At 42.6% G+C, this 25,531-nt stretch overlaps 1 protein-coding gene across 28 annotated transcripts in view; it reads left to right on the top strand.

The window, feature by feature from the left end:
* LOC113021481 (NACHT, LRR and PYD domains-containing protein 12-like) overlaps positions 1-25,531 on the top strand; it is a 225,297-nt gene that overhangs the window by 95,998 nt on the left and 103,768 nt on the right. For 18 of the 28 annotated variants that reach the window (XR_013908728.1, XR_013908729.1, XM_080300599.1 and 15 more), the window contains 3 exons: positions 20,280-20,456; positions 22,604-22,780; positions 24,928-25,104. Coding sequence is in view for 26 of the 28 variants with exons in the window: in XM_080300599.1 (XP_080156725.1) it covers positions 20,280-20,456; positions 22,604-22,780; positions 24,928-25,104 (531 nt within the window). In the remaining 2 variants the exon portion in view is untranslated. Of the gene's footprint in view, positions 1-300; positions 5,056-5,167; positions 5,318-5,423; positions 5,538-13,990; positions 14,233-14,335; positions 16,143-17,637; positions 17,812-20,279; positions 20,457-22,603; positions 22,781-24,927; positions 25,105-25,531 lie in introns of those variants that run through there. The other 10 variants (XM_080300614.1, XM_080300613.1, XM_080300612.1 and 7 more) reach the window with 8 other exon arrangements.

The following is a 25,531-nucleotide window of genomic DNA, read 5'->3' as shown; positions in this document are numbered from 1 at the left end:
ATGATCAGCAGCTCAGAGTCGATGTTACTGTGGATCCACTGACTGATGACTGTAGGCAGCTTCTCCTGCCTCCATCAGTCTGTTATGGAAGCTCGTTTCCGCCACAAAAAAGGATCCATTCTCGAAATTTCGACTTGTAACTCGAAATTTTGAGAAAAGTAGCTCGAAATTTCGAGTTAGTTCTGCCAATCAGTAATCTACGTAGAATGCGCACTCAAAACCGGATCGCAACAAATCTGCACTTTCGAGAGTACGTTAGCTGATATTAACGCCATGTGATTCAGCTAATAACAGAAGGATTTCATCATCTCTGAAGCCACACGGAAAATTATCTGCAATTTGTGCATTTATGACTGGCTGTAATTCTGGTATCTTTAGCTGTAGCATTTGTAGCTGAGGGCTTCAGCTTCCGGGTAACAAGGAAATTACGTCATTCACGTAAATTACTGATTAACAGTTAGTTTTCTCAAAATTCCAAGTTAATAATCAAATCAAATCCATTTATTTTTACAGCACTTTTCACAGGATAAAACCACAAAGTGCTTCACAGTAATATAAAACAGAAATACATAAAATAATCAAACACACAGCACAAATCTAATTAAAAGCTAATCTAAATAAATGAGTCTTAAGCTGCTTTTTAAAAGAATAAATACAGTCAAGTCAAAGTAAAGATGGAGGGAGAGCACTCCACAGCCTGGGGGCCACCGCTCTAAACATCTGTCTCCTCTGGTCTTAAAACGAGTTCGTGGGACTACCAACAGCCTTTGATGAGAAGATCTCAGGCTGCGAGAGGGAGCGTGGGGCTCTAAAAGATCAGAAATGTAAGCAGGGGCATCACAAGTCAAAGCTTTAAAAGTCAGTACCAAGATTTTAAAATGAATTCTGAAGTGTACTGGAAGCCAGTGTAATGAGCGTAACACTGGTGTAACGTGCTCTCTTTTTGGTGTCTTAGTTAAAAGCCTTGCAGCAGCATTCTGGACTAACTGAAGAGGCTCAAGATTCCTTTTGCTCAAACACAGAAAAAGGCTGTTACAATAATCTAAGCGAGAAGAAATTAAAGCATGAATAACCTTTTCTAACTCAGACAGCAAAGTTCGCAGTTTGGAGATGTTTCTTAGCTGAAAAAGGCAGCTCCTAATTAACTGTGAGCGTGTTGTTGTAGGGACATGGCAGAACCAAAGATCACACCGAGGTACCTGAGGCTCAGCTGAACAGATGAGCCGAGAGAACCAAGATGCTGTTTGATTAGAGATATCTGGTTGTCGGGGGCAATAATTAATGTTTCTGACTTCTCAGAGTTCAACTGTAAGTAGTTGTCACCAAGCCTCTGTTCAATGGAAGCTAAACATTTAATTAAAGAGGACAGTTTATGGACTTCCATCGGCTTAAAAGAGCAATAGAGCTGAATATCATCAGCATAGAAGTGATAAGACACCTCAGGGTACTGCCTAATTATAAGTCCTAGAGGTAACATGCACAAAAGAAATAGAATAGGACCCAGAACTGAACCCTGCGGTACCCCACATGTCAGATCTTTAGAATGTGACATAAACCGATTCGCAAAAACACTAAAAGATATGTTGGAGAGGTGTGACTGAAACTACTTCAAAGCCAGACCAGACACACAGACTACGTCCCGGAGCCTGTTAATCAGGATGGTCAATGGTGTCAAAGGCAGACCAACAAAACCATGACTGAGGATGCTCCGGAGTCAGCTGACATCATAATGTCACTAGAGACTTTAAGTAATGCGGTTTCTGTTGAGTGACTTTTACGGAAACCTGACTGAAATTTGTCATAAATTTCATGTTTTTCTAAAAAAGTGGTAAGCTGATCTGCAACTACTTTTTCCAGAATTTTGATAATAATGGAAGCTTAGAGATAGGCCTATAATTCTTAAGCTGAGTTGGATCCAAACTGCTCTTTTTTAATATCTGCTCAACCACAGCATGCTTACAGAACGTAGGGACCACACCTGTTAAAAGAGAGGCATTGCATATCTCTACAATAGAGCGGCCAATGGCAGAGAGAGCATTTTTAAACAGCCCAGCAGGTAGAATGTCATTTGCACAAGTGGTAATTTTCATTTTATCCAGCAGGAGTGAAAGGTCATGTATGGTCATTGGGTTAAACACTGACAGTAAATGAGGGGGAGGTGGCCCAGAGACACAAACAGATGGTATTGAAGAGCCAATGCTCATACAGACATTATTAACTTTATCCAGAAAGAAATTCAGAAACTCATCACTCTCAGATATGGAGGTCACTGGTACTGGGTGGACCACGGGGGAAACAATAGAGTTTATGGAGTCAAACAGTACCTTGGAATTTCTCTTGCTTGATGATATTAACTGAGAAAAATATCCTGATCTGGCTGTTTTTATGGTTTCATGTAAGGAAACCCAAAGTTCCCTAAGGTGGAGCCTGTGAACTTCGAGTTTGGTTGATTTCCAAAGGCGTTCTACTTTCCTACAGATTCTTTTGACCTTCCTTATGTCATCATTTATCCATGGATAAGCTCTATTTGAGGCAGCAATCACAGATTTCATAGGTGACACTGAATTTAAAATCTCCAAGCAGTGATTATTAAAACACTGTGTAGCAACATCAGCATCAGTACAGCCATTGATCGCATGAGGGTCCAACAAATTAGAAAACTTCAAAGCAACATCCTGATTTATGAACCGCTTATGGAACATGAGATTAGAAGGTGGTGCGTACAGAGGGAAGACTAAAAGTAACACAGGAATGGTCACTCACTTGTACGTCTTTAACACAGACATTAGTTATGTCTAAGCCAAGAGAAAACACAAGGTCCAAGGTGTGGCCTTTAACATGGGTGGGTCCAGAGACATGCTGAATGAAACTAAAAGAGTCTGTAATGGATAAAAAGTCAGAGGCCATGCTACAGCTAAGATCATCCACGTGGAGGTTGAAATCCCCAATCATTAAGACTTTCTCCAGTTTAATAATGGAAGATAAAAAGTCCGTAAAATCTTTAATGAAAACACCAGCGAGGCCGGGAGGGCGGTAAATTAAAACACAATAAAATATATCTGAAGAACCAACCTTAAGAAGTTGTGACTCAAAGGAAGGGAAAAACTCAGAGTCCATAGTCCTGCAAGTGAAATTGTTTCGGTGAACAGCGACCAGACCACCACCACGACGGTCCAAACGCGGAGTCCCAATGAAGCGACAGCCGACCGGGCAGAGCTCATTAAGGTGGATGAATTCATTCTCCCGCTGCCAAGATTCTGTGAGAAACATGAAGTCCAGACTATTACTGCTAAAAAAGTCATTCAGTACAAATGATTTGTTGGCTATGGAACGAGCGTTCAGGAGAGCGATCTGAAGCGGAGGTGACAGGCTGACGTCATCAACAGCTGATTGACGGGGAATTGACAGCAGACACCTGGAAAGAGGACGTAGTCTCCCGGTACCTCTAGCTGTGGAACTGTGGTCTTGTAGAATGATAGGCCAAAGTGAAAACATCCCGCATCTCCAGACAAGACGCCGATCCAGGTAATCGTTCTGTTCGCCCGTGATGAAAAGCCGGCTAGGTGGTAACCGATCGGCCTTATCCGCGTCCTGGAGGGGAACCGGTACCAAATACCGGAGACGTTCTCTACCATGGAGCGGAAGAAATCCCCTCTGTCGGGCGCGTTTCCTTTTAGCCTGGACACCAGACCTACAGCCCCTTCTAGACGATCTCCTTAACCTTGTTCTTGCTCCTGGGTTATTATTTGGAGCTAAGAACAGGTACCGGTAGTCGGGAGAGGGAGGAGGGCAGACAAACGGCGGAGGGAAAGCCTGGTGGTAGCTCTGCCAGCTGTCAAAAGTTTTTTCCATACATATTTTGATACTCAACAATGTATGTGAACTGTAGATCCGAGTAGCAATTAGACCTTCATGATATATCACAGATGAGATGAGAAGATAAAAAATAATATACTGAAGCAGTCGGCAAAAACACGGAGCAGCAACAGCGGCCAAGCCGAACACAGGCGCCATGTTGCAATTCCTACGAGTTACTGATGCTCGTAGGAATGGGCGTCAGTAACCCTTTTGACTGCTAATAAGTCGAAATTACGAGAAAATAACTCGAAATTTCGAGTTATGGATCCTTTTTTTAGTGATGGAAACGGTCTTCCAGTCTGTGGATGTTCATTACCTGCTGACAGTGAGACAGGGGTGGCCTAAGAGTTGCTTTTCAGAAGTCGCTGCCAACATTTCATCTATAAAATGCATTTCTCTGCTCGTTCGCTATAGTCTGCTGTCGGATTTGTATGCAGGTTATTTTCCTTTTTCAGTTTAACTGGTGATATTCATTCGTGTATTGTAGGTGAATGTGCTGATGCTAGATCATAAATTCCGCAGAGTTAGTAAACTGTCCGTTTTTGTTCAATAATTCCTGTTTCATGTTCAAACCATCAGACAGAAACTCTGCGTTTGTTTTTATGTTCTTCAGCCTGTTGTTCTTGAGGTAATCTGTGATGTGTTTAATGACCTCTGAGGGTCATTTGAAGAGAAACAGAACTTCATCTTTAGAGCATAAGTGGGTTTTTGCCCTCTGTATGCCCGCGGTCAGGCTCTGTTTATTGTAGTATAACACTCATAGGACACGGTGTCCTGCTGCACACACACTGCACACAATGACAGCTGCAGAGTTTGTGTCTGATGTATGAAGTATGAAACACTGTTGGGCTAAAATCTGGTCAGAATGAATCCAGGTGCAGGTGTGTCAGTTTAAGACCACTGGACTAACATCCAATTGAACACAATATAAAGTGTATTCTGTAGTAACATCCTGGTGTTGCAGCAACAGTCAAACTCAAAATCTCAATTTGAACAAAGTTGGTAAAATGCTTCAGAAATTAGTAAAATACTAAAAAGTGTCTTGATGCTCAATCATGCAGTAACTCCCCAAAAAGTTGATTCTGTTCATCTGGATGTTTTCAGCAGCATGGATCAGTGTGAGGACAGAGAGGAGGGAGTGCCTCCCTCTAAAAGCACTCTGTGTGGGGAACATGAGAGCCAGACCAAAGCTCAGAGTTGAGATGACCATCTCTAACTGTCCATGACTCATCTCCATGTCACAGCTCAGCACTCACATCACTGCTCCATCATTATTCACACTCATACCTCTGTGTGTGTTGTTTTAAAGCCCAGAGCTGTGGGGCGTACCAGGCTCAGCTGGACATAACCCTGAAACTAATCCAGAACCTGGACCTGAACCCAGCTGTGTTTCCTTAAAGAGCAACATGTCGAAGGATATCCGTGTAAACTTTAACAAAAGACTGTTATGTGACAAAGAGTGAGTACATTATTTTTATGAGATTGTTCATCATGTCTTTAATTTAATATTTCCAGTTTTTCCTTTCTGTCTCATGAAGCTGTTACATTTATTGTTTTTCTTTTAGGATCAATAAGAGGCCAGAATCTCCTGGACCTGAACCCAGCTGTGTGTCTCTAAAGAGCAACGACTCGAAGGATATTCCTGTAAACTTTAAAGGATGTTCTTCTGCTGCTGAGAGGTAATGTGTGTCTAGATGTTGTTCCTGACTCTGTATTTTTGAATAAATCCTCATGTTTAATATCAGCTCAGCTCTTTTTCACACACATTTCTTTTTTTTTTTTGGGCTCAGATGGTGTTATTTATTTATTTAGTTTTCAATATATTTTTATTGATTTTATAATTGAGCAGTATACAACAATCACCTTCAAAATAACACAATAGAAGGTGGACGGCAAGTCAACAAGGTGGTAATACAGCATACATGAATGTTAAGACAGAGTATATTTCACTTAAGTTTATCCATCAGGCTAATGACTGGTTGCCAAATCTTATAAAACACTCTCTCGGTTAGACAAGGTAAACCTGATTTTCTCCAGATGGAGTACATTTCCAAATTCTCTCAACCACATTTCGAAGGTAGGAGGTTTATCAGACTTCCAGCTTTCTAGCCACAAGTGTAGTCATTGACACAACCTGCGTCTCTGTCTTGTCCCTTGCCCATCCCGGTTCAGACACCCCGAACAATGCTGCAAAGGGGAACATGGGACGTTCCTGCCAATGGCTTTGGTCAGAAAATCAAACAAATGATTCCAAAAAAGCTGTAGTTTTTGGCATTGAAAGAAAAGGTGAGATAAAGTTCCTCGACCACTTGAACACTTAACACAGAGGGCTGAAACGTTCTTATATATTTTTTCCACTTTAGTGGGAGAAAAATGCAACCTATACACAACCTTAAATTGGATCAGACTATGTCTAGCATTTATAGAACTACAATATATATTCTTAATGCACTCTTGCCAGAGATCATCAGTAACATCCACCCCCAGTTCTTCCTGCCACTGCTCCCTAAAAGTATCAGATGAAGGACTGTATATATCCAGTAAGGCCCTGAAAAAGCGAGACACAGCACCTCTAGTGTAGGGCTCAACTGACACGAAGCTGTCAAGCACTGAGTTTCGAGGAATCAAATTGTATTGTGGAATAGATGGTTTGATGAGATCCCATGAGATCCCTCTTCCCTGCCATGTCACAAACGTGATGTCCTCCAGCCCAGGCCTGAAGGCATGATTGTTACATATTGGAGCATCCACATACATTTTAGGAGCCTTTACTGTGCCCAATAGTTGGTTCCAGACCTTAATTGAATTTTGAATCACAGGATTTCTGCCATATAGTGTATTCTTCACTTTTATCGGGCTATTAAGCAGGGCTGGAAGACAAGTTTGTCTACAAGACAGGTGTTCCATCATCAACCATGAAGGTTGTCCTTCCAAATCAGCACCTGGAGTGCACCTTCGCCAAAATGAAAAAATATTTAAGTGTGCTGCCATATAATATAATCTAAAATTTGGGAGTCCAAGGCCACCACAAGTCTTATGTTTAACAAGATGTTTTTTGGAAATTCTAGGAACCTTACCCGAGCACACAAAGGAGGATACAATAGATTCCAGCTTTTTAAAATATGACTGGGGAATGCACACTGGGATTGACTGAAAGATGTACAAAAATCTGGGCAAAACTACCATTTTGATGGCATTAATCCGCCCCACCATGGAAATTGGCAATGTGATCCAAAACTCAATATTCTTCTCCAATTGATTAACTTTTCTATCCCAATTTTGCTTTAAAGTTGTGACACCTTACGTGTGACTGTGATACCGAGACATTCAATCTTATCTAGCGCTATTCTAAATGGAGTATTATGCAGATAAGCCATGTCCACCCCATCCGACAGAGGCATAAGTTCACTTTTCGTCCAATTTATCTTATACCCTGAGAGAGAGCCAAATTCGTTAATAAGCTGCAATAGTGGACTGATCGAGGTCTTTTGATATGAATAAGACTACATCATCAACATAAGCAGAGAACTTATGAGGAACACCCTGATGTATAATCAGTAGTATATCAGAACTTAGCCGTATACGAGCTGCTAAAGGTTCTAGGGCCAGGGCAAAAATAAAAGGAGAAATGGGATCTCCCTGTCGCGTGCCCCTGTGCAATCGAAAATGGTCTGATACATCATTATTAGTACTTACCGAGGCCATAGGTCCTTTGCACAAAATTCTAATCCAATTGATAAAAGAATCACCAAATCCAAATTTGGATAATGCAGTAAACATATACGGCCACTCGACCTGATCAAAAGCTTTTTCAGCATCCAAAGCTATTACCACAGAATCATCTGAACACCTAGCAGGACTATATATGAGATTAAATAATCTACGCAAATTAAAATAAATGTAGCGGTTAGGGATAAACCCTGTTTGATCCGGATGGATAAGTTTAGCAATATGATCTTTAAGGCGGTTTGATAACACTTTTGTTAATATCTTGGTCTCAACAGAAAGGAGAGATATAGGCCGATAGGACGAGACAGACATAGGATCGCGATCTTTTTTAAGAATCAATGAAATTACACCATGATATAATGAACTTCGCAAAGAGCCAGACAATTTTGAATAGTTAAACATACGCAAAATCAGAGTGGCTAGCAATGAGGAGTAAGCTTTATAAAACTCTGCTCCAAAACCATCTGGCCCAGGGGCCTTATTATTTGACATCTGTTGAATAGCTGTCTTAATCTCATCTAATGTGAAGTCCGCCTCCAAATCTGCAACTGCCTCATCGTCTAATTTTGGGAGATCACACTTTTCCAGAAAGTCCTTAATTAATGACTGACTCGCAGAACTCTTAGAGCTATAAAGATCATGATAAAAATCTTCAAAACACTTGTTTATTTCTTGGGGGTTTCTAGTGGTCCGCCCATGTTTGTTGTTGATTGATAGTATCGTTTGTGATGCTTGTGTTTTTCTAAGTAATCTTGTAAGTAACCTATGAGGCTTATCACCCAATTCAAAAAATGTTTTGAAAAAACTCAGGGCAATCAAAGTTAGGACCGTATACGTTTACAAAAGTGACGGGTAAGGAGTTCAAGAGACCTGTAAGAATTAGGTACCTTCCCCCTGGACCCACAGTAACTGTGCTTTGACAGAAAGGAATATTCTTCCTGGACAAAATTGCAACCCCTCTTGCTTTAGCTCCAAAATTAGCATTGTATGCCTGACCCAACCAATTAGCACGGAGCACAGATTGAACTTTGCGCTTAGCATGCGTCTCCTGTAAAAAAATTATGTCAGGTTGCAATAGTTAAAGGTGTGCAAGAACTTTAGCCCTTTTTACAGGATTACCCAGGCCTTTCACATTCCAACTGACCAACCTCAGTGTAGTCTTATTGAATGTGTTTAACATAAATGTTACTTATCCTAATTTGACTAGCTAACCACTAGTTATACACTCTGTACCACCATAGAACAAAAACATCCAAACATAAAACACTAAGAACAGTCCCACCAAAAATGAGGGGCCTCCCCAATTGAAGCCCTTCTCCACCCAACATATCCAATAGGAACATAGTAGTAGCTACAATCCTACCCCTTACCCATCCCGCAACCCCACACCAGCAAAGGGAGATTTATAAGACACTTTATAAAAGAAAAAGAGAAAATTCAGATAAATGAAAAACAAAAGCCGTATAAACCATATATGTGTGAGCTTTACTAGGCTCCCATACAGCAAATCAAAGAGTAAACAAAGACCCTGAGGGCTTATACTGTCCATATTGTAGGAAGTAATAACAGCAATAATACTGACCTAAGCTGTATGAGCCCACATCAACACGCCCATAAGAACAGCAAAAATAAGGCTTATGCAGAAAAAACATATACCTGAGGAAGTAAACCGTTGTGTTAAAAAGCCCTACTCATTTGTACCCACGGCCAGTTTCTGGTCCAGGAATCTTTTGGCTGCCTCCGGCTTATCAAAAGTCTGTGTGACCCCGTCCAGCGTCACCCGAAATCGAGCCGGATGACTAAAGCCGTAGCGTAGATTGGCCGCCCTGCACCGTTTGCGGATTTCTTCAAACTTCTTGCGCCGTGCCAGCACCTCCGCGGTCAGATCTGGAAAGATGAAAACTTTCGCCCCGTCGTACTGCAGCGCAGCTTTTTGTGCTGCCAGCCTCAGGATACGCTCGCGGGTTTGATAGTAGTGCAGCCTTACAATTAAAGGACGAGGCCGGTCCCCGTCAGCTGGCTTGGGGCCCAGGGCACGGTGTGCTCTATCCACCACAACCCTGCCCGTGAAGTTCTCACTCCCCAGGAGCTTAGGAATTAGCTCAGAAGCAAAGTCCAGTGGGTTTCCTTTCTCTGTCCCCTCCGCAACTCCAAGGATCCTGATATTCTGTCGTCTTGACCGCGACTAGAGGTCATCCAATTTTTTGTGATGTAAATCGTATCCTTTCTGGAGTGAGTCGCAGAGCGCCTCTAAAACGGCAATCCTCTCGTCATGCCCATTTACAGCTTCCTCAATATCATGTATCCTCCCAGTTAACGTGGAAAGAGTGGTCTCCACAGCGTTCATCGTGGTTGAAATAGCAGTTAATTTGCTATCAACCGAAGTCTCCAATCTAGCAATTGCACTCATTATGTCGGCCGACGTCGGGTTAGCTACTTGGGAAGTCACGGGGCTAATTGCACTTGGCTCCTCAGCTAGCACGTGCTCGTTAGCCACACTCGCTGGCTCACCTTCATCTTCTCCAATTTTCTCAGTCTTTTCACGGGCTTTTGAAGCTTTAGGTTTCGTCATTGTTATAAAATATATACAAACGTCAGGAATCAACAGAAAGGTGTCATAAAAAAGGAGGTTATGAGTAAAAAATTATAGGCTGGTGCGGAGCTCTTCCAAGAAACGTTGTGTTTGCTGGATGGAGGAGGACAAATAGTTTTTCCCTTCAGTGACACTTCAGCAGCTGGGGAGATGTTTGTCTTTATGAAGGTTTATGGATTATTGTTCTTACTTTGGTTAATTTTCCATCTAACATTTAAAGTAAATTTCCAGGTGAATAAAAGATCTGCAGCTGCAGCCTCTGTGATGTTTCACAGTCTGAAAGTAACAAATTCAACCAGAGTTCAAACAAAGGCTTAATATACGTGTGTATTTGATATAATGCCAACAAGTACAAATAGGTGTTCTTACAGGTCTTAATCATAGAGCTCTGATAAGTCTGGTGACTTTCACAGTCAGCAGTTTTGCTGCCTTTTATTTTATATTGGCCTTTTTAAAGCCCTTCAAATGCTCCCACATTCATACAGAGCTTTTAATAGCAAACTCCTTTACTGTCCGTCTCCTCTCACACACGATCACACGACTGATTTGTCTGCAGCAGCTGTGTTACTGCTAGTATTTTATTATGTGTGTAATCTCCTCATATTGTTCCTGTGGTTTAGTTTGACTTCCTCCTGCAAACTCAGCTGCTCTGTTGCTGATACACGTCTCCATGAATATGATTGATCAGATGCTGCCAACACCACGTGTTTCATGTGAACGCTCAGCTGAAACCCTGGGTTGACTTATCGAGTTAATAACAAGCTTCACGTGACTGTGAATGCTAAAGTGAATCCAGATAAAGGGAAGAGACCCTGCTAATGTTGGACTCACTTCTTAGTGTAGATCCCAGGAGGAAGTTCAACATAGCCAGCCATTCTTTGTGCTACCTCGACCAAACCTGAGACCACAGTGCAGAATAATGATTATCATCTGTCTCTGTCAAGGACATTTAAAATCCACAAATAACAAAAATAATTATATTTGATCATTAAAAATCTCTTTTCACTTAAAAAAGCATGAGCACACTGGTGGATTATAAAAACATGAAAACTCGTTAACAGTAAAGTTAATTTAGGCGTAAACAAAGAGGCAAACATACTTAAGTAGAAGGACTGATGTTGGTGTTAAAATACCCTCTTATATCTGAAATGCTGATTGAACTTTCTCCAAAAGTTAATTCTGTTCATCTGGAAAATTCTCATGACCATTGATCAACAATCACTGATCAATGGCCATGAGTCCCATTCACAGAGAGGTGGGGAATGGCTGCAATCACAGCATTGTAAGATGGTGACAGATGTACCCTTAGGCCCCCTCCTCTATTCAGAGATGGTCTTTCCCTTTTCACGTAAATGGCCTCCTTGACTCCGCCCTCAAACCAGCGTTCCTCCCTGTCCAGGATGTTACATCCTCATCATTGAAAGAGTGTCCACTGGCCTGTAGGTGTAAACAGACTGCAGAGTCCTGGCCTGACGAGGTGGCTCTTCTGTGTTGTAGCCAGAGGTTGTTTGGTTTCCCCAACGTATAAATCCTGACAATCCTCCTGCACTTAACAGCGTACACTATGTTACTCTGTTTGTGTCGGGGACCCGATTTGTGGGGTGGACCAGTTTTTGGGGCAGGGTGTTTTGGGTTTAAAAGACACTGAGACCCGGTGTTAGAGCTGCACGATTAATCGTTAGAAAATCGCGATCTCAATTCATACTTATGTGCGATCTCATTTCCAAATGACAACAATTTAAAAAAAAAAGAAAAAAAAGACGATGATTGTACCGCATTTTGATCCGGGACGTACTCTGCATGAAAACAAGCGCTCACTCTTCCTGCTCAACAAATGACAAGGGCGGAGCCTTATACCACGTGATACAGAAGCTGTGCCGTGTGACGCTAAAATTAGCAGGAAAAAACAACGGAGAGCACGTCAGGGATGACGAGACAGTGACAGGAGAAAATCCGTCCCGGTCAACCACCCAAACATCAATAACAGGAACCTTATACAGCGCTTCCCTATACCCGTCGAACTCCCGCAGGCACAAAGAAATTACGGAGGCTATCACTTATCACCTGACCAAAGATATGGCTCCATCAACACTGTGCAAAACGAGGGATTTAGGAAAACGATCAACACCCTAGACAAACGCTACACAGTGCCGTCCCGCAACTATTTTTCTATTGTTGCACTACCTGCTCTGTACACGCAGCGTCGAGCAACGGTGGAGACGGAATTTCAAGCAGTACATTTTCGGCAACGACAAAATGTGAGACATTTGTTGTTTTTATGTTTATTTATTGTTTTTATGTTCAGTCTCAACTGTTACAAAGTTGATGTGCAGTTAATAAGTGCAATAAATATTTATACTGGAAAAGAAAATCGTGAGAAAATCGTGATCTCAATTCTAAGCCAAAAAATCGTGATTCTCATTTTATGCAAAATCGTGCAGCCCTACCTGGTGTTTAGAAAAAATGCATCTCAACTGCTCCGATACTCCTGACACGGGATCACTACAGGTTTTCTCTTGGGCAGCGGTTGTCCTTCTCTCCTGGATCGGCTGGAGCTTTCTTTAGGAGCCTTTCCAGCTTTGACAAAAGTCCAGCTGGGATAACCACATTTATGCTACGTCCAGATGAACAGAATCAACTTTTGGAGATTTACTTTCCTGGATGATTGAGAAAGCATCAAGACGTTCCTCCTAAAGTGTTATTCAGTGTTGTGACAGTCAGCTGCTTCAGCTGCTGCTGGGATGGGCTGTGGCAAAGAGAACAGAGAAAATCAAAATCAGAGTTTCTCTCTGAATTAAAAGCAAGGAAACAGCAATATATTCTACATGGTGAAACTGATGGTTTCTGGTGTTTGGGTCTGTTTTTCTGTATTTATGCAGATAAAGTGTAAACTCGGATGAATTATACCATCAAATGTTAAAGGAAAATATCAGGATGAGTGTCTGTGAGCTGAGAAGGACGTGAAGCGAGCAGTTTATCCCAGAGCTGAAGCTGCTCTGTGTGCAGAGATGAGCTCAGATTCCTGCTGTGATTGATCAACAGTCACAGAAATGCAGACTTGTAGTTATTACTGCAGTATGGTCACAGCAGATACTGATAAACATGTATTATGAGGATGGATGATCAAGTTTCTCACTCTCTCCTTTAAATCTCAGTTTTTTTCTTCTTCACAGTTTATCTGTTAATTTATTAATGAATAACACTGAAAGAGTTTCTGTTATATTTCCCCTTGAACATCACCTTATTAGGGCGGCATTAGGAAATAGCCCCCCTCCAAAGAATGAATAAATGAATGATGATAATAATAAAATGATTCAAAAGCAGAGCTCAGAGTGGTAGAATGGTCAAACATGGATCCACGGGTGGTTCAACTGCATTTGGTGACGTGACTAAAGCAAATCTTTCAAATAATCCCACCATCAACGGGATGTTGTCTCCTTTACTACGGTTACTTTACTTGGTCACCGTGTGAATTTCTTTGAAATGAACCAAATTCTTTTATTTGTTGGTTGTTGTATATTTAACCTCTACAGTCAGGAAAGGAGGAGATGAGGCCTCAACAATGTTGGGTTGTAGCTGTGGTTCAGGTTAGAGTGAGTGTCCATGGAATAAATGTAAGTCAGTGAACTGGAAACATGACTGTGTTCAAACTTTGTTTTCCTTTTTGTAATGAGTCTAATCAAAGGTGGACAGAAGTATCTCCACTTTGACTTTTCTGTGTCACCATCACAGCTTCTGCACAGTGTCATCAAATCTGGATGTTTGTCACTAACAGTCAATGTTTTTAGTGATAAAGAAATGTGTTCACAGAGGGAGGACGAGGAAAAGGAGTGGTGTCTGTGAGGAGGAGCAGCTGTCCTGCTGTGCTTTGTGTCAGGACGTCCTGAAGGATCCAGTCTCTACCAGCTGTGGACACTGGTTCTGCAGACAGTGCATCCCCTCATACTGGGACCAGTCTGCTTCATCAGGAGACTGGTCCTGTCCCCAGTGTGGAGAAAGATCCAGAAGCAGAGCTGGACTGCAGACAGCCAGTCAGAGCAGCTGTGTACAAAGTAAGACTGAACATCTGTCTGCTGATGGACTCATTTCTGAAAACTGGACTTCTTGTGTTGTTCAGACATTGAAGAGTTTTCTTTCTGTTTTTCTTTCTTTCAGCAGATGTTGGTCTGCAGGAGGTTTTAGATGAACATAAGATCAGTCTGAGGAGGAGATGTGAACGTGTGACTGAAGGAAGTGATGAAACAGGAAGTAGAACCCTCCTCAACACCATCTACACTGAGCTCTACATCACAGAGGGACAGCGTTCAGAGGTTCATACCCAACATGAGGTGAGGCAGCTGGAGACTGCTTCCAAGATGGACGCCCTCCATGACGCTCCAATCAGGTGCCAGGACATCTTTAAAGCCTTACCTGACCAACAGAGACCCATCAGAGTGGTTCTGACCAACGGCGTGGCTGGTGTTGGAAAAACCTTCTCAGTGCAGAAGTTCACTCTGGACTGGGCAGAGGGCTTGGAGAACCAACATGTCAGTGTGGTGGTTCTGCTTTCATTCAGGGAGCTGAACCTGATCAGAGAGGAGCAGTACAGTCTTCTGGAGCTGCTCCATGTTTTCCATCCAACACTACAGAAGGTCACAGCAGAGAAGCTGGCTGTCTCTCAGCTTTTGTTCATCTTTGACGGCCTGGATGAAAGCAGACTTTCATTGGATTTCACCAACAGGAAGCTGCTGTCTGATGTCACACAGAAGTCATCAGTCAGCCAGCTGCTGACAAACCTCATCCAGGGGAATCTGCTTCCCTCGGCTCTCGTCTGGATAACTTCCCGACCCGCAGCAGCCAATCAGATCCCTCCTACATGTGTTGACAGGCTAACAGAAGTACGAGGCTTCACTGACGCCCAGAAGGAGGAGTACTTCAGGAGGAGATTCAGTGATGAAGAGCTGTCCAGCAGAATCATCTCCCACATGAAGACATCCAGGAGCCTCCACATCATGTGTAGCATCCCAGTCTTCTGCTGGATCACTGCTACAGTTCTGGAGCACATGTTGACTACAGAGCAGAGAGGAGAGCTGCCCAAGACCCTGACTGACATGTACTCACACTTCCTGCTGGTTCAGACAAAGAGGAAGAAGAACAAGTACCACGAGGGACATGAGACGAGTCCACAGGAGCTGACGGAGGCTGACAGGGAAGTTCTTCTGAAGCTGGGGAGGCTGGCGTTTGAACATCTGGAGAAAGGAAACATCATGTTCTACCAAGAAGACCTGGAGCAGTGTGGTCTGGATGTGACAGAGGCCTCGGTGTACTCAGGAGTTTGTACAGAGATCTTCAAAAGAGAGTGTGTGATCTTCCAGAAACCAGTCTACTGCTTTGTTCATCTGAGCATTCAGGAGTTTCTGGCTGCTGTCTACATGTTCCACTGTCACACCAATAGGAAGACAGAGGTGCTGAAGAACTTCCTGGAAAATAATCCAGATGATCCTTACTATTACATTTCATTTTCTGATGATTTGCTTATGAGAGTCATGGAGAAATCCCTCCAGAGTAAAAATGGCCACCTGGACCTGTTTGTCCGCTTCCTTCATGGCCTCTGTCTGGAGTCCAACCAGAGACTCTTAGCAGGTCTGCTGGGTCAGACAGAGATCAGTCCAGAAACCATCCAGAGAGTCGTCAACAACCTGAAGGAGATGAACAGTGATAAAATCTCTCCTGACAGAAGCATCAACATCTTCCACTGTCTGATGGAGATGAACGACCTCTCAGTACATCAGGAGATCCAAGAGTTCCTGAAGTCAGAGAACAGATCAAAGAAGGAACTCTCTGAGATCCAGTGCTCAGCTCTGGCCTTCATGCTGCAGATGTCAGAGGAGGTTCTGGATGAGTTGGACCTGCAGAAGTACAACACATCAGAGCAGGGACGACAGAGACTGATTCCTGCTGTGAGGAACTGCAGAAAGGCTGGGTGAGTCCAGATGTGATCATTAACATCATTGATCAGTGTAGGTTAGAAGTTTAATTTTGAAAATAAAATCAGATTGTAACCACAAAGTGTTTGTGTCCGTACGCTGCAACCTTCCACACCATTCCTTTATTGTACAGACTCAGCAGCAGCTCCATGGGTCCCAAATCCAAGAGTGGAGAACAGATTTGAAGTGTGTCACATCCATGCAGTCACAGCTGTTTCCACCATGTTTCCACTGATATTGATCCTGTTCAGTGACACGTTTCACATCAGTGAATATGTTCTTTAGGACGTCCACTGACATGTTTAAGTGTCCTGCTGGAAATCACTCAAATCATCCATGAAATCCATGAAAAATCCTTTTAGTGTTTCTAACTTCAGCCTCTGTCCTCTCTCTCTCTCCATCCTCCTCACTGCTTCTTTCACTGATAATCACACAAACATCGTATTCAGCTACAAAATAACACAATAATATCATCTGATGATCGTTATTATAAGAGCAGGATCCATGTTTGATATCAGAGTAACACACTGCTTGGTTATGTGCAGTCATCATCAGTGACTGTGGGTCAAACAGAAGCTCTCTGATTGGTTGCTGACCTTGGTCACCTGTTTCTGTTGCTCTCTCTTTGCTGTCTCCATCCTCTCTCTCCTTTCTCTCCCTCTCTGTCTTTGTACCGTCACTCAGGTCCAATGGAAACAGTGACATTTACAAACCAATCAAAGACAAACTGATCCATGTCAGGTTATAACAATATTCAAAGTGAATACAGGCTGCTGCTGGACACAGACAGGTAACATCATTTTGACTTGCTGTCACCTGGATCTGGACTCATAAACACTGAAGCCCTGAACAGGAATACAAATCATTTTCTGCCAACTAGCGACACACCAGCAGATAATGGCTCAGAAAGCTAAAATGAGCCAATCATTTCTGTGTTTAGTTCCCCTGAAATCAGCTCTGATATCAGCAGCTCTGAGTTCATTCATCATTATTGTCCAGTGATGAGATTTCTGCTCCGTTTGGTAACAGTCAGCAGGTTTTTCCTGCGTGTGGACGTGAACAGTCGTACCTGACAGCAGGTAGCAAACAGAGATCATCTTTCCAGCTGGAACTCTTCACTGAGCTGAACTCATTCAAATGTTCTGGAGTCAAAACAGGAAACAATCCAAATGTGTGTCTTCACTCTGACTCTGGATCAGATCTCAGTGACAGGCTGTGGACATTATGGAAGCCTAAATGTGACACCATCTCCCTCCTTCATCTGCAGATTAAAGCCAAACAAAGATTCTCATTAAAAGTCTGCAGGTCTGAGAGAGACTCAGTCGTTGTGTCATGTCAAACACAGTAAGAGGAGCTGAAGCACAGATGTGAAGAGCAGATTCATCAGATTATGACCTCACTCTGTTTTGTCTTCATATACATTCAGTCTGTGTTTATAATGCAGATTTTCTGCTTTTATAATAACACATTTTATATTTTCTATCATCACAGACTGATTCTGTGTGGACTCTCAGAGACTCACTGTGAAGTTGTGGCCTCAGCTCTGAAGTCCATCCCCTCCCATCTGACAGAGCTGGACATGAGCGAGAACAAGCTTCCGGGTTCAGGAGTGAAGCTTCTGTGTGCTGGACTGGAGAGTCCAAACTGTCGACTGGAGACTCTGAGGTGAGTTCACTGTCTGCAGCTGTTGTAGTTTTTCTATATTTCAGGTCTTTGATTGATGTTTGAAACTTTCTTTAGTTCCTTTTTTTTTTTTTTTTTGCCTGTCCCATTTGGTTCTTTATCCGTCAGAATTGTTGTCTGAAGACCAACAAGGAGACACAATGGATTTACTTTGCCAAATGGATCATCGTGGCATTGCCGTATTGGTCCATTTGATCGACCTCTGTTTTTATTATTTATTTTATTTTATTTTCAGTTGTTACAGACGGGACAGACATGAGTGAGGGACAGGAAAGGGAGAAAGAAAGAGGAAGGAAAAGAAAAACAGAAGGGGAGAGGGACAGTGAGAAAGGGGTGGTGGGGGGGGGGGGAAATCTCCTGGATCACCTGTTGAGAGAAAAAGAAGAGAAAACAAGCAAAAAAAACAGCAACGTACTAAACACAACACCATCACGTTAATCTAGTGTAAACAGCAGTAAATACTAAATATTGAATGTTGTTGTGCAGCAAGCAGGACCGACAGCGCACAATGTGCTTGGAAATAGCACCAATAGAGGTGTAGTTTATGTCTATGAACAGTGAACACCCGTGTGCACACCTGTGTGGATCAGCACGCTTGTATTCAAAAGGTTTCTTCATGTAATGGTCTGCTAGAGGATGTAAAGAGCCATAGCCCCGCCCCCCAGGGCATGAAGCAGGCATGGAGGAGATCCAGGCCCCAGACATCCAGAGGCCCCAGAGTGCGAGAGCCCAAGGAGGACCACCGGAGGGGCATCCGTGCCACCCTCCTGGAACTTTCTTTAGTTCCTAAATGTTCAGGATGTGTCTGAAGACAAATGTGAAGAAGTTTGAGTGCTTTCAGAAATGTTGAGTCTTTCCAAACGACTGAACAACAGTTTTTTCTTTTGGCTCCAAACAGAAGTGACAGACTTGAGCAGGGTTCATTTAAAGGCTGACAGAAGTGGAGTGGTGACGGGGAGATGTTTGACAGGACAGTGTTTCAGCCTCCACAGGTTCATGTTGTGCTCCATCAGTCAGTGAAGATGAAGTCAGTGCTGATGAGGCTGTAGAGTGTGTGAGGGGTGTGAATGAGGATGATGACGATCTGATGATAGCAGATAAAAACAGGCTGCAGAGACTTTGAGCCATACAGGGCACACAGTGTGTGTACAGAACAGCTGAAATCATTATGGAGGCCTCACTGGAATATGGAAGCATCACAGTACAGCTTCAGTGAAGCTTTAAAGTCTCTGATATGAGATGAGAAATGAAGCAGCCAGAGCTTTTTCATGAGTGGAAATCCACTGTGACTGTGAGCTGCTGCTACAGCCTCCAGATTAGCCAGCAGCTCATCCTGCTCAACATTTCCTCACCAACTTTAATGGAAGTGTGATGTTTTCAGCTGGAGTGATGGTCAGGGTGGCCTCCCTCTCCTCTTCTTCTCCTCTTCCTCTTTCATTTGTAAAGCCACTTCTGCTGCTTTCATTCATTTGGAAGTCCTGTAGCTGAGTTTGGGAGAGACTAACAGCCTCGGCAGCAGAGGGGAGAAAGGCTGTAACACCACCACTTTACTCTGTTCTACCTGTCACATCATTTTATCAGGAAACAAATATGCTCATGTTTTTACTATGTTTGTCTTGAAGATGTAAGAAGATCACATGGTGCTTTTTATTATTGTGTTGGTTTGTTTCCTGTCTCTTGGATGGAGCCCAGCTGTGCGTGGCCCCTGGGCCTGTGGTCAGAGTGTGTGCTGGATAATCCGGCCCAGGATGAGGCCAAACTGACATGGGATGAAATGTCTGTCACATAATTGAGCTTAGTGTTGTTTCATTTCTGCACAATTTAAAACCAACCAAAACTTTGCTCTGTCGTTTCTGTGTTATACTGTAGACTTTCTTTGATACTGTGTCCAAAAGGAGCAGCTTTTACTTTGAAGGGGAGGCGTCTCTGTTTCCTCTTCAGGTTGGATGATGGAAGCAAATGAGTGTGTGATGTTCTTTCAGTGTTGCACTTTGTAGACGCTCCCTGAGCACTGGTCTCACAGCCAGCTGCACATAGAGACCAGTGTTGTTAGTCCAGGTCAGAAGATGACTTGTTGGAATGAAAATGAGCTTGTAGTTTGTCTGCTTTAATAATGTGACTGGAAAAAGGTGTTGGACTTCAAATATGTCCGTTTCTGTCACACTTCACCTTTAAAAGTGAAGCCATGTGGTTCCTGGAAGGAAAAACACGACTTTTTCAAGTCTTTGTCCTGTTTTTATGAGAAATGTACGACTTTAATGTGAAACATTCAGAGTTTTTTCTCTTGTTGTGTTTGTTTGAAGCTGCTTCCTGTTGGCTTCAGCTGTTTGGAGTTTCCATTTTCTAAACTTCTACATTCTGAACCTTCTTCAGCTCTGAACAGATGATGAAACACTGAATGATTTCAAGCTCTTTGTCTAATAAACTTACATCTTTCATTCTTTATACAGATTGGAGGACTGTGGTTTGTCAGGGATCAGCTGTGATTATCTGGCAGCAGCACTGAAGTCCAACCCCTCCCATCTGAGAGAGCTGGACCTGAGCTCCAACAGCAACCTGCAGGATCCAGGAGTGAAGCATCTGTGTGGTTTCCTGGAGAGTCCACGTTGTCGATTTGAAACTCTGAGGTCAGTCAGCATGTTTTAGTTGTGCTGAGATGAATATGATTGTTGTGCTGACTCTAAACTGCAGACATCAGGCTGATATTATACTGATCCACACTGAGGATCTTCATGGTAAAGTCTGTTTTCTTCTTCTCTGGTTTAGTCCATTGACTGCAGCAGAACAATGTTCACATTTCAAACAGTGAGACTCAACGTATGGCCCGTGGCCCACACGCGGCCTGCCCACCTTTCCTGATTCAGAGAGAGGGGACCCTGATTAACTGTGTAGCTTCTTCCTCACAGTTCTAAGTATCAGACACAACAATGAATCATCCACAGCTGACTGTCTTTAGCAGGTCAAAGGTCACGGCACACAGCAGACAGTGGGAAATATTCTAACTCTGATCATTTCTCAGCACATATCCATATGTATAAAAACAAAGCTGACACTGTGAGACCTGATCAGAGGTGTGATCATCACAGCAGAGGCCTTTGTGTCAAAGTCACTGAGGATCAAACAGAAACACATGAAGCAGGTTTTCCTGTTCTGGCTTTTTATAGCAGATAACCTTCAAAATCTTCTGCAGTCGATGAAAAACTGAAGCAAACCATGAATCAACATGTGAACATGAGCTGATGCTGCTGAAGTGAAGCAAAGTTACAGAGGTTTGATTACAGACACAGCTGAGAGTTTGTAATCTGTCATCATTTTAAAAGGTTTAAATTTCTTCAGTATTGAACAGCAGAAATGAGGCTTTGTTTTCGGAGGCTGACAGCAGTGAACACAACAGCAGACTGGTGCGTAATAAGCAGTGAATCATGCAGGAAACAGATTTTTGAAGGTAAACTGTTCTTGAAGCACACTGAGAGAGAGAGAGAGCTGTGCAGGAAGTAAACGTCAAAGTCAGAGAGAATTCATGACGATGTTCATCAAACGTGAAGCAGAGTTTGGATCTTCTTCTGCTGCTGCTTCACTCAGTTTTGGTTGGAGACAGATGAAACCTGCAGCTTCAGGATCTGTGAGCTGTCCACTGTCAGCCCCGACGGCGTGTCCGTGTACGTGCCGTCGAGTGAACGATCCACGCTCTGTGTTTCCATCTTTGTGTGTTTAGCTGCTCTCATTTACTGTTTTATCTGTTTGCTTGTTGTTGAAATACTTTTGGGAGCTTTAAGCTGAGATTCTGGCAAAATACATTAATATTAAACATCGATTCAGGATTGAATGAATCAACATCGGTTTATTCAAATTAAAACCATTTAAATGGGAACATGAATTTTTTACAGCCGCCTCTAATGCTGGGTAATGTCAGCTGGTCCATGTGCAGCTGGCTGTGAGGCTCAGGGAGCGTCTACAAAGTGCAACACTGATAGAACATCATCCATAAATATTGAGTAAGAACTGGACTCTCATACAGCGAGACTCAAATGCCTTTAAACATCAGCTTATCCTGCTGATCCAAGTCCAACACTGAGTTTGTAAAAACATGTTTGTCAATCATTTTGTTTGGTTTCTGAGGAAAAAGATTCAATAACTTGCTGCTAATACACAACATTTCATCATATTTCCTCATAACCCTCTTTTGTCTGACCATTTGATCCCATTTGAATTTGCAATAAAGGATCCACAGAGTTTGGTGACAATAATGACAGTAGATGTTTGTGTGAAAGTGCTGGAAGCAAATGAGTGTGTGATGTTCTTTCAGTGTTGCACTTTGTAGACGCTCCCTGAGCACTGGTCTCACAGCCAGCTGCACATAGAGACCAGTGTTGTTAGTCCAGGTCAGAAGATGACTTGTTGGAATGAAAATGAGCTTGTAGTTTGTCTGCTTTAATAATGTGACTGGAAAAAGGTGTTGGACTTCAAATATGTCCGTTTCTGTCACACTTCACCTTTAAAAGTGAAGCCATGTGGTTCCTGGAAGGAAAAACACGACTTTTTCAAGTCTTTGTCCTGTTTTTATGAGAAATGTACGACTTTAATGTGAAACATTCAGAGTTTTTTCTCTTGTTGTGTTTGTTTGAAGCTGCTTCCTGTTGGCTTCAGCTGTTTGGAGTTTCCATTTTCTAAACTTCTACATTCTGAACCTTCTTCAGCTCTGAACAGATGATGAAACACTGAATGATTTCAAGCTCTTTGTCTAATAAACTTACATCTTTCATTCTTTATACAGATTGTGGAACTGTGGTTTGTCAGAGATCAGCTGTGATTATCTGGCAGCAGCACTGAAGTCCAACCCCTCCCATCTGAGAGAGCTGGACCTGAGCTCCAACAACAACCTGCAGGATCCAGGAGTGAAGCATCTGTGTGGTTTCCTGGAGAGTCCACGTTGTCGATTTGAAACTCTGAGGTCAGTCAGCATGTTTTAGTTGTGCTGAGATGAATATGATTGTTGTGCTGACTCTAAACTGCAGACATCAGGCTGATATTATACTGATCCACACTGAGGATCTTCATGGTAAAGTCTGTTTTCTTCTTCTCTGGTTTAGTCCATTGACTGCAGCAGAACAATGTTCACATTTCAAACAGTGAGACTCAACGTATGGCCCGTGGCCCACACGCGGCCTGCCCACCTTTCCTGATTCAGAGAGAGGGGACCCTGATTAACTGTGTAGCTTCTTCCTCACAGTTCTAAGTATCAGACACAACAATGAATCATCCACAGCTGACTGTCTTTAGCAGGTCAAAGGTCACGGCACACAGCAGACAGTGGGAAATATTCTAACTCTGATCATTTATCAGCACATATCCATATGTATAAAAACAAAGCTGACACTGTGAGACCTGATCAGAGGTGTGATCATCACAGCAGAGGCCTTTGTGTCAAAGTCACTGAGGATCAAACAGAAACACATGAAGCAGGTTTTCCTGTTCTGGCTTTTTATAGCAGATAACCTTCAAAATCTTCTGCAGTCGATGAAAAACTGAAGCAAACCATGAATCAACATGTGAACATGAGCTGATGCTGCTGAAGTGAAGCAAAGTTACAGAGGTTTGATTACAGACACAGCTGAGAGTTTGTAATCTGTCATCATTTTAAAAGGTTTAAATTTCTTCAGTATTGAACAGCAGAAATGAGGCTTTGTTTTCGGAGGCTGACAGCAGTGAACACAACAGCAGACTGGTGCGTAATAAGCAGTGAATCATGCAGGAAACAGATTTCTGAAGGTAAACTGTTCTTGAAGCACACTGAGAGAGAGAGAGAGCTGTGCAGGAAGTAAAGGTCAAAGTCAGAGAGAATTCATGACGATGTTCATCAAACGTGAAGCAGAGTTTGGATCTTCTTCTGCTGCTGCTTCACTCAGTTTTGGTTGGAGACAGATGAAACCTGCAGCTTCAGGATCTGTGAGCTGTCCACTGTCAGCCCCGACGGCGTGTCCGTGTACGTGCCGTCGAGTGAACGATCCACGCTCTGTGTTTCCATCTTTGTGTGTTTAGCTGCTCTCATTTACTGTTTTATCTGTTTGCTTGTTGTTGAAATACTTTTGGGAGCTTTAAGCTGAGATTCTGGCAAAATACATTAATATTAAACATCGATTCAGGATTGAATGAATCAACATCGTTTTATTCAAATTAAAACCATTTAAATGGGAACATGAATTTTTTACAGCCGCCTCTAATGCTGGGTAATGTCAGCTGGTCCATGTGCAGCTGGCTGTGAGGCTCAGGGAGCGTCTACAAAGTGCAACACTGAAAGAACATCATCCATAAATATTGAGTAATAACTGGACTCTCATACAGCGAGACTCAAATGCCTTTAAACATCAGCTTATCCTGCTGATCCAAGTCCAACACTGAGTTTGTAAAAACATGTTTGTCAATCATTTTGTTTGGTTTCTGAGGAAAAAGATTCAATAACTTGCTGCTAATACACAACATTTCATCATATTTCCTCATAACCCTCTTTTGTCTGACCATTTGATCCCATTTGAATTTGCAATAAAGGATCCACAGAGTTTGGTGACAATGATGACAGTAGATGTTTGTGTGAAAGTGCTGGAAGCAAATGAGTGTGTGATGTTCTTTCAGTGTTGCACTTTGTAGACGCTCCCTGAGCACTGGTCTCACAGCCAGCTGCACATAGAGACCAGTGTTGTTAGTCCAGGTCAGAAGATGACTTGTTGGAATGAAAATGAGCTTGTAGTTTGTCTGCTTTAATAATGTGACTGGAAAAAGGTGTTGGACTTCAAATATGTCCGTTTCTGTCACACTTCACCTTTAAAAGTGAAGCCATGTGGTTCCTGGAAGGAAAAACACGACTTTTTCAAGTCTTTGTCCTGTTTTTATGAGAAATGTACGACTTTAATGTGAAACATTCAGAGTTTTTTCTCTTGTTGTGTTTGTTTGAAGCTGCTTCCTGTTGGCTTCAGCTGTTTGGAGTTTCCATTTTCTAAACTTCTACATTCTGAAGCTTCTTCAGCTCTGAACAGATGATGAAACACTGAATGATTTCAAGCTCTTTGTCTAATAAACTTACATCTTTCATTCTTTATACAGATTGCAGAGCTGTGGTTTGTCAGAGATCAGCTGTGATTATCTGGCAGCAGCACTGAAGTCCAACCCCTCCCATCTGAGAGAGCTGGACCTGAGCTACAACAACAACCTGAAGGATCCAGGAGTGAAGCATCTGTGTGGTTTCCTGGAGAGTCCACGTTGTCGATTTGAAACTCTGAGGTCAGTCAGCATGTTTTAGTTGTGCTGAGATGAATATGATTGTTGTGCTGACTCTAAACTGCAGACATCAGGCTGATATTATACTGATCCACACTGAGGATCTTCATGGTAAAGTCTGTTTTCTTCTTCTCTGGTTTAGTCCATTGACTGCAGCAGAACAATGTTCACATTTCAAACAGTGAGACTCAACGTATGGCCCGCGGCCCACACGCGGCCTGCCCACCTTTCCTGATTCAGAGAGAGGGGACCCTGATTAACTGTGTAGCTTCTTCCTCACAGTTCTAAGTATCAGACACAACAATGAATCATCCACAGCTGACTGTCTTTAGCAGGTCAAAGGTCACGGCACACAGCAGACAGTGGGAAATATTCTAACTCTGATCATTTCTCAGCACATATCCATATGTATAAAAACAAAGCTGACACT

Source organism: Astatotilapia calliptera, chromosome 4, assembly GCF_964374335.1.
Source record: "Astatotilapia calliptera chromosome 4, fAstCal68.1, whole genome shotgun sequence".
NCBI lineage: Eukaryota > Metazoa > Chordata > Actinopteri > Cichliformes > Cichlidae > Astatotilapia > Astatotilapia calliptera.
Note: the sequence above shows the minus strand (reverse complement) of the source record. Positions and strands in the feature narration are given on the sequence as shown.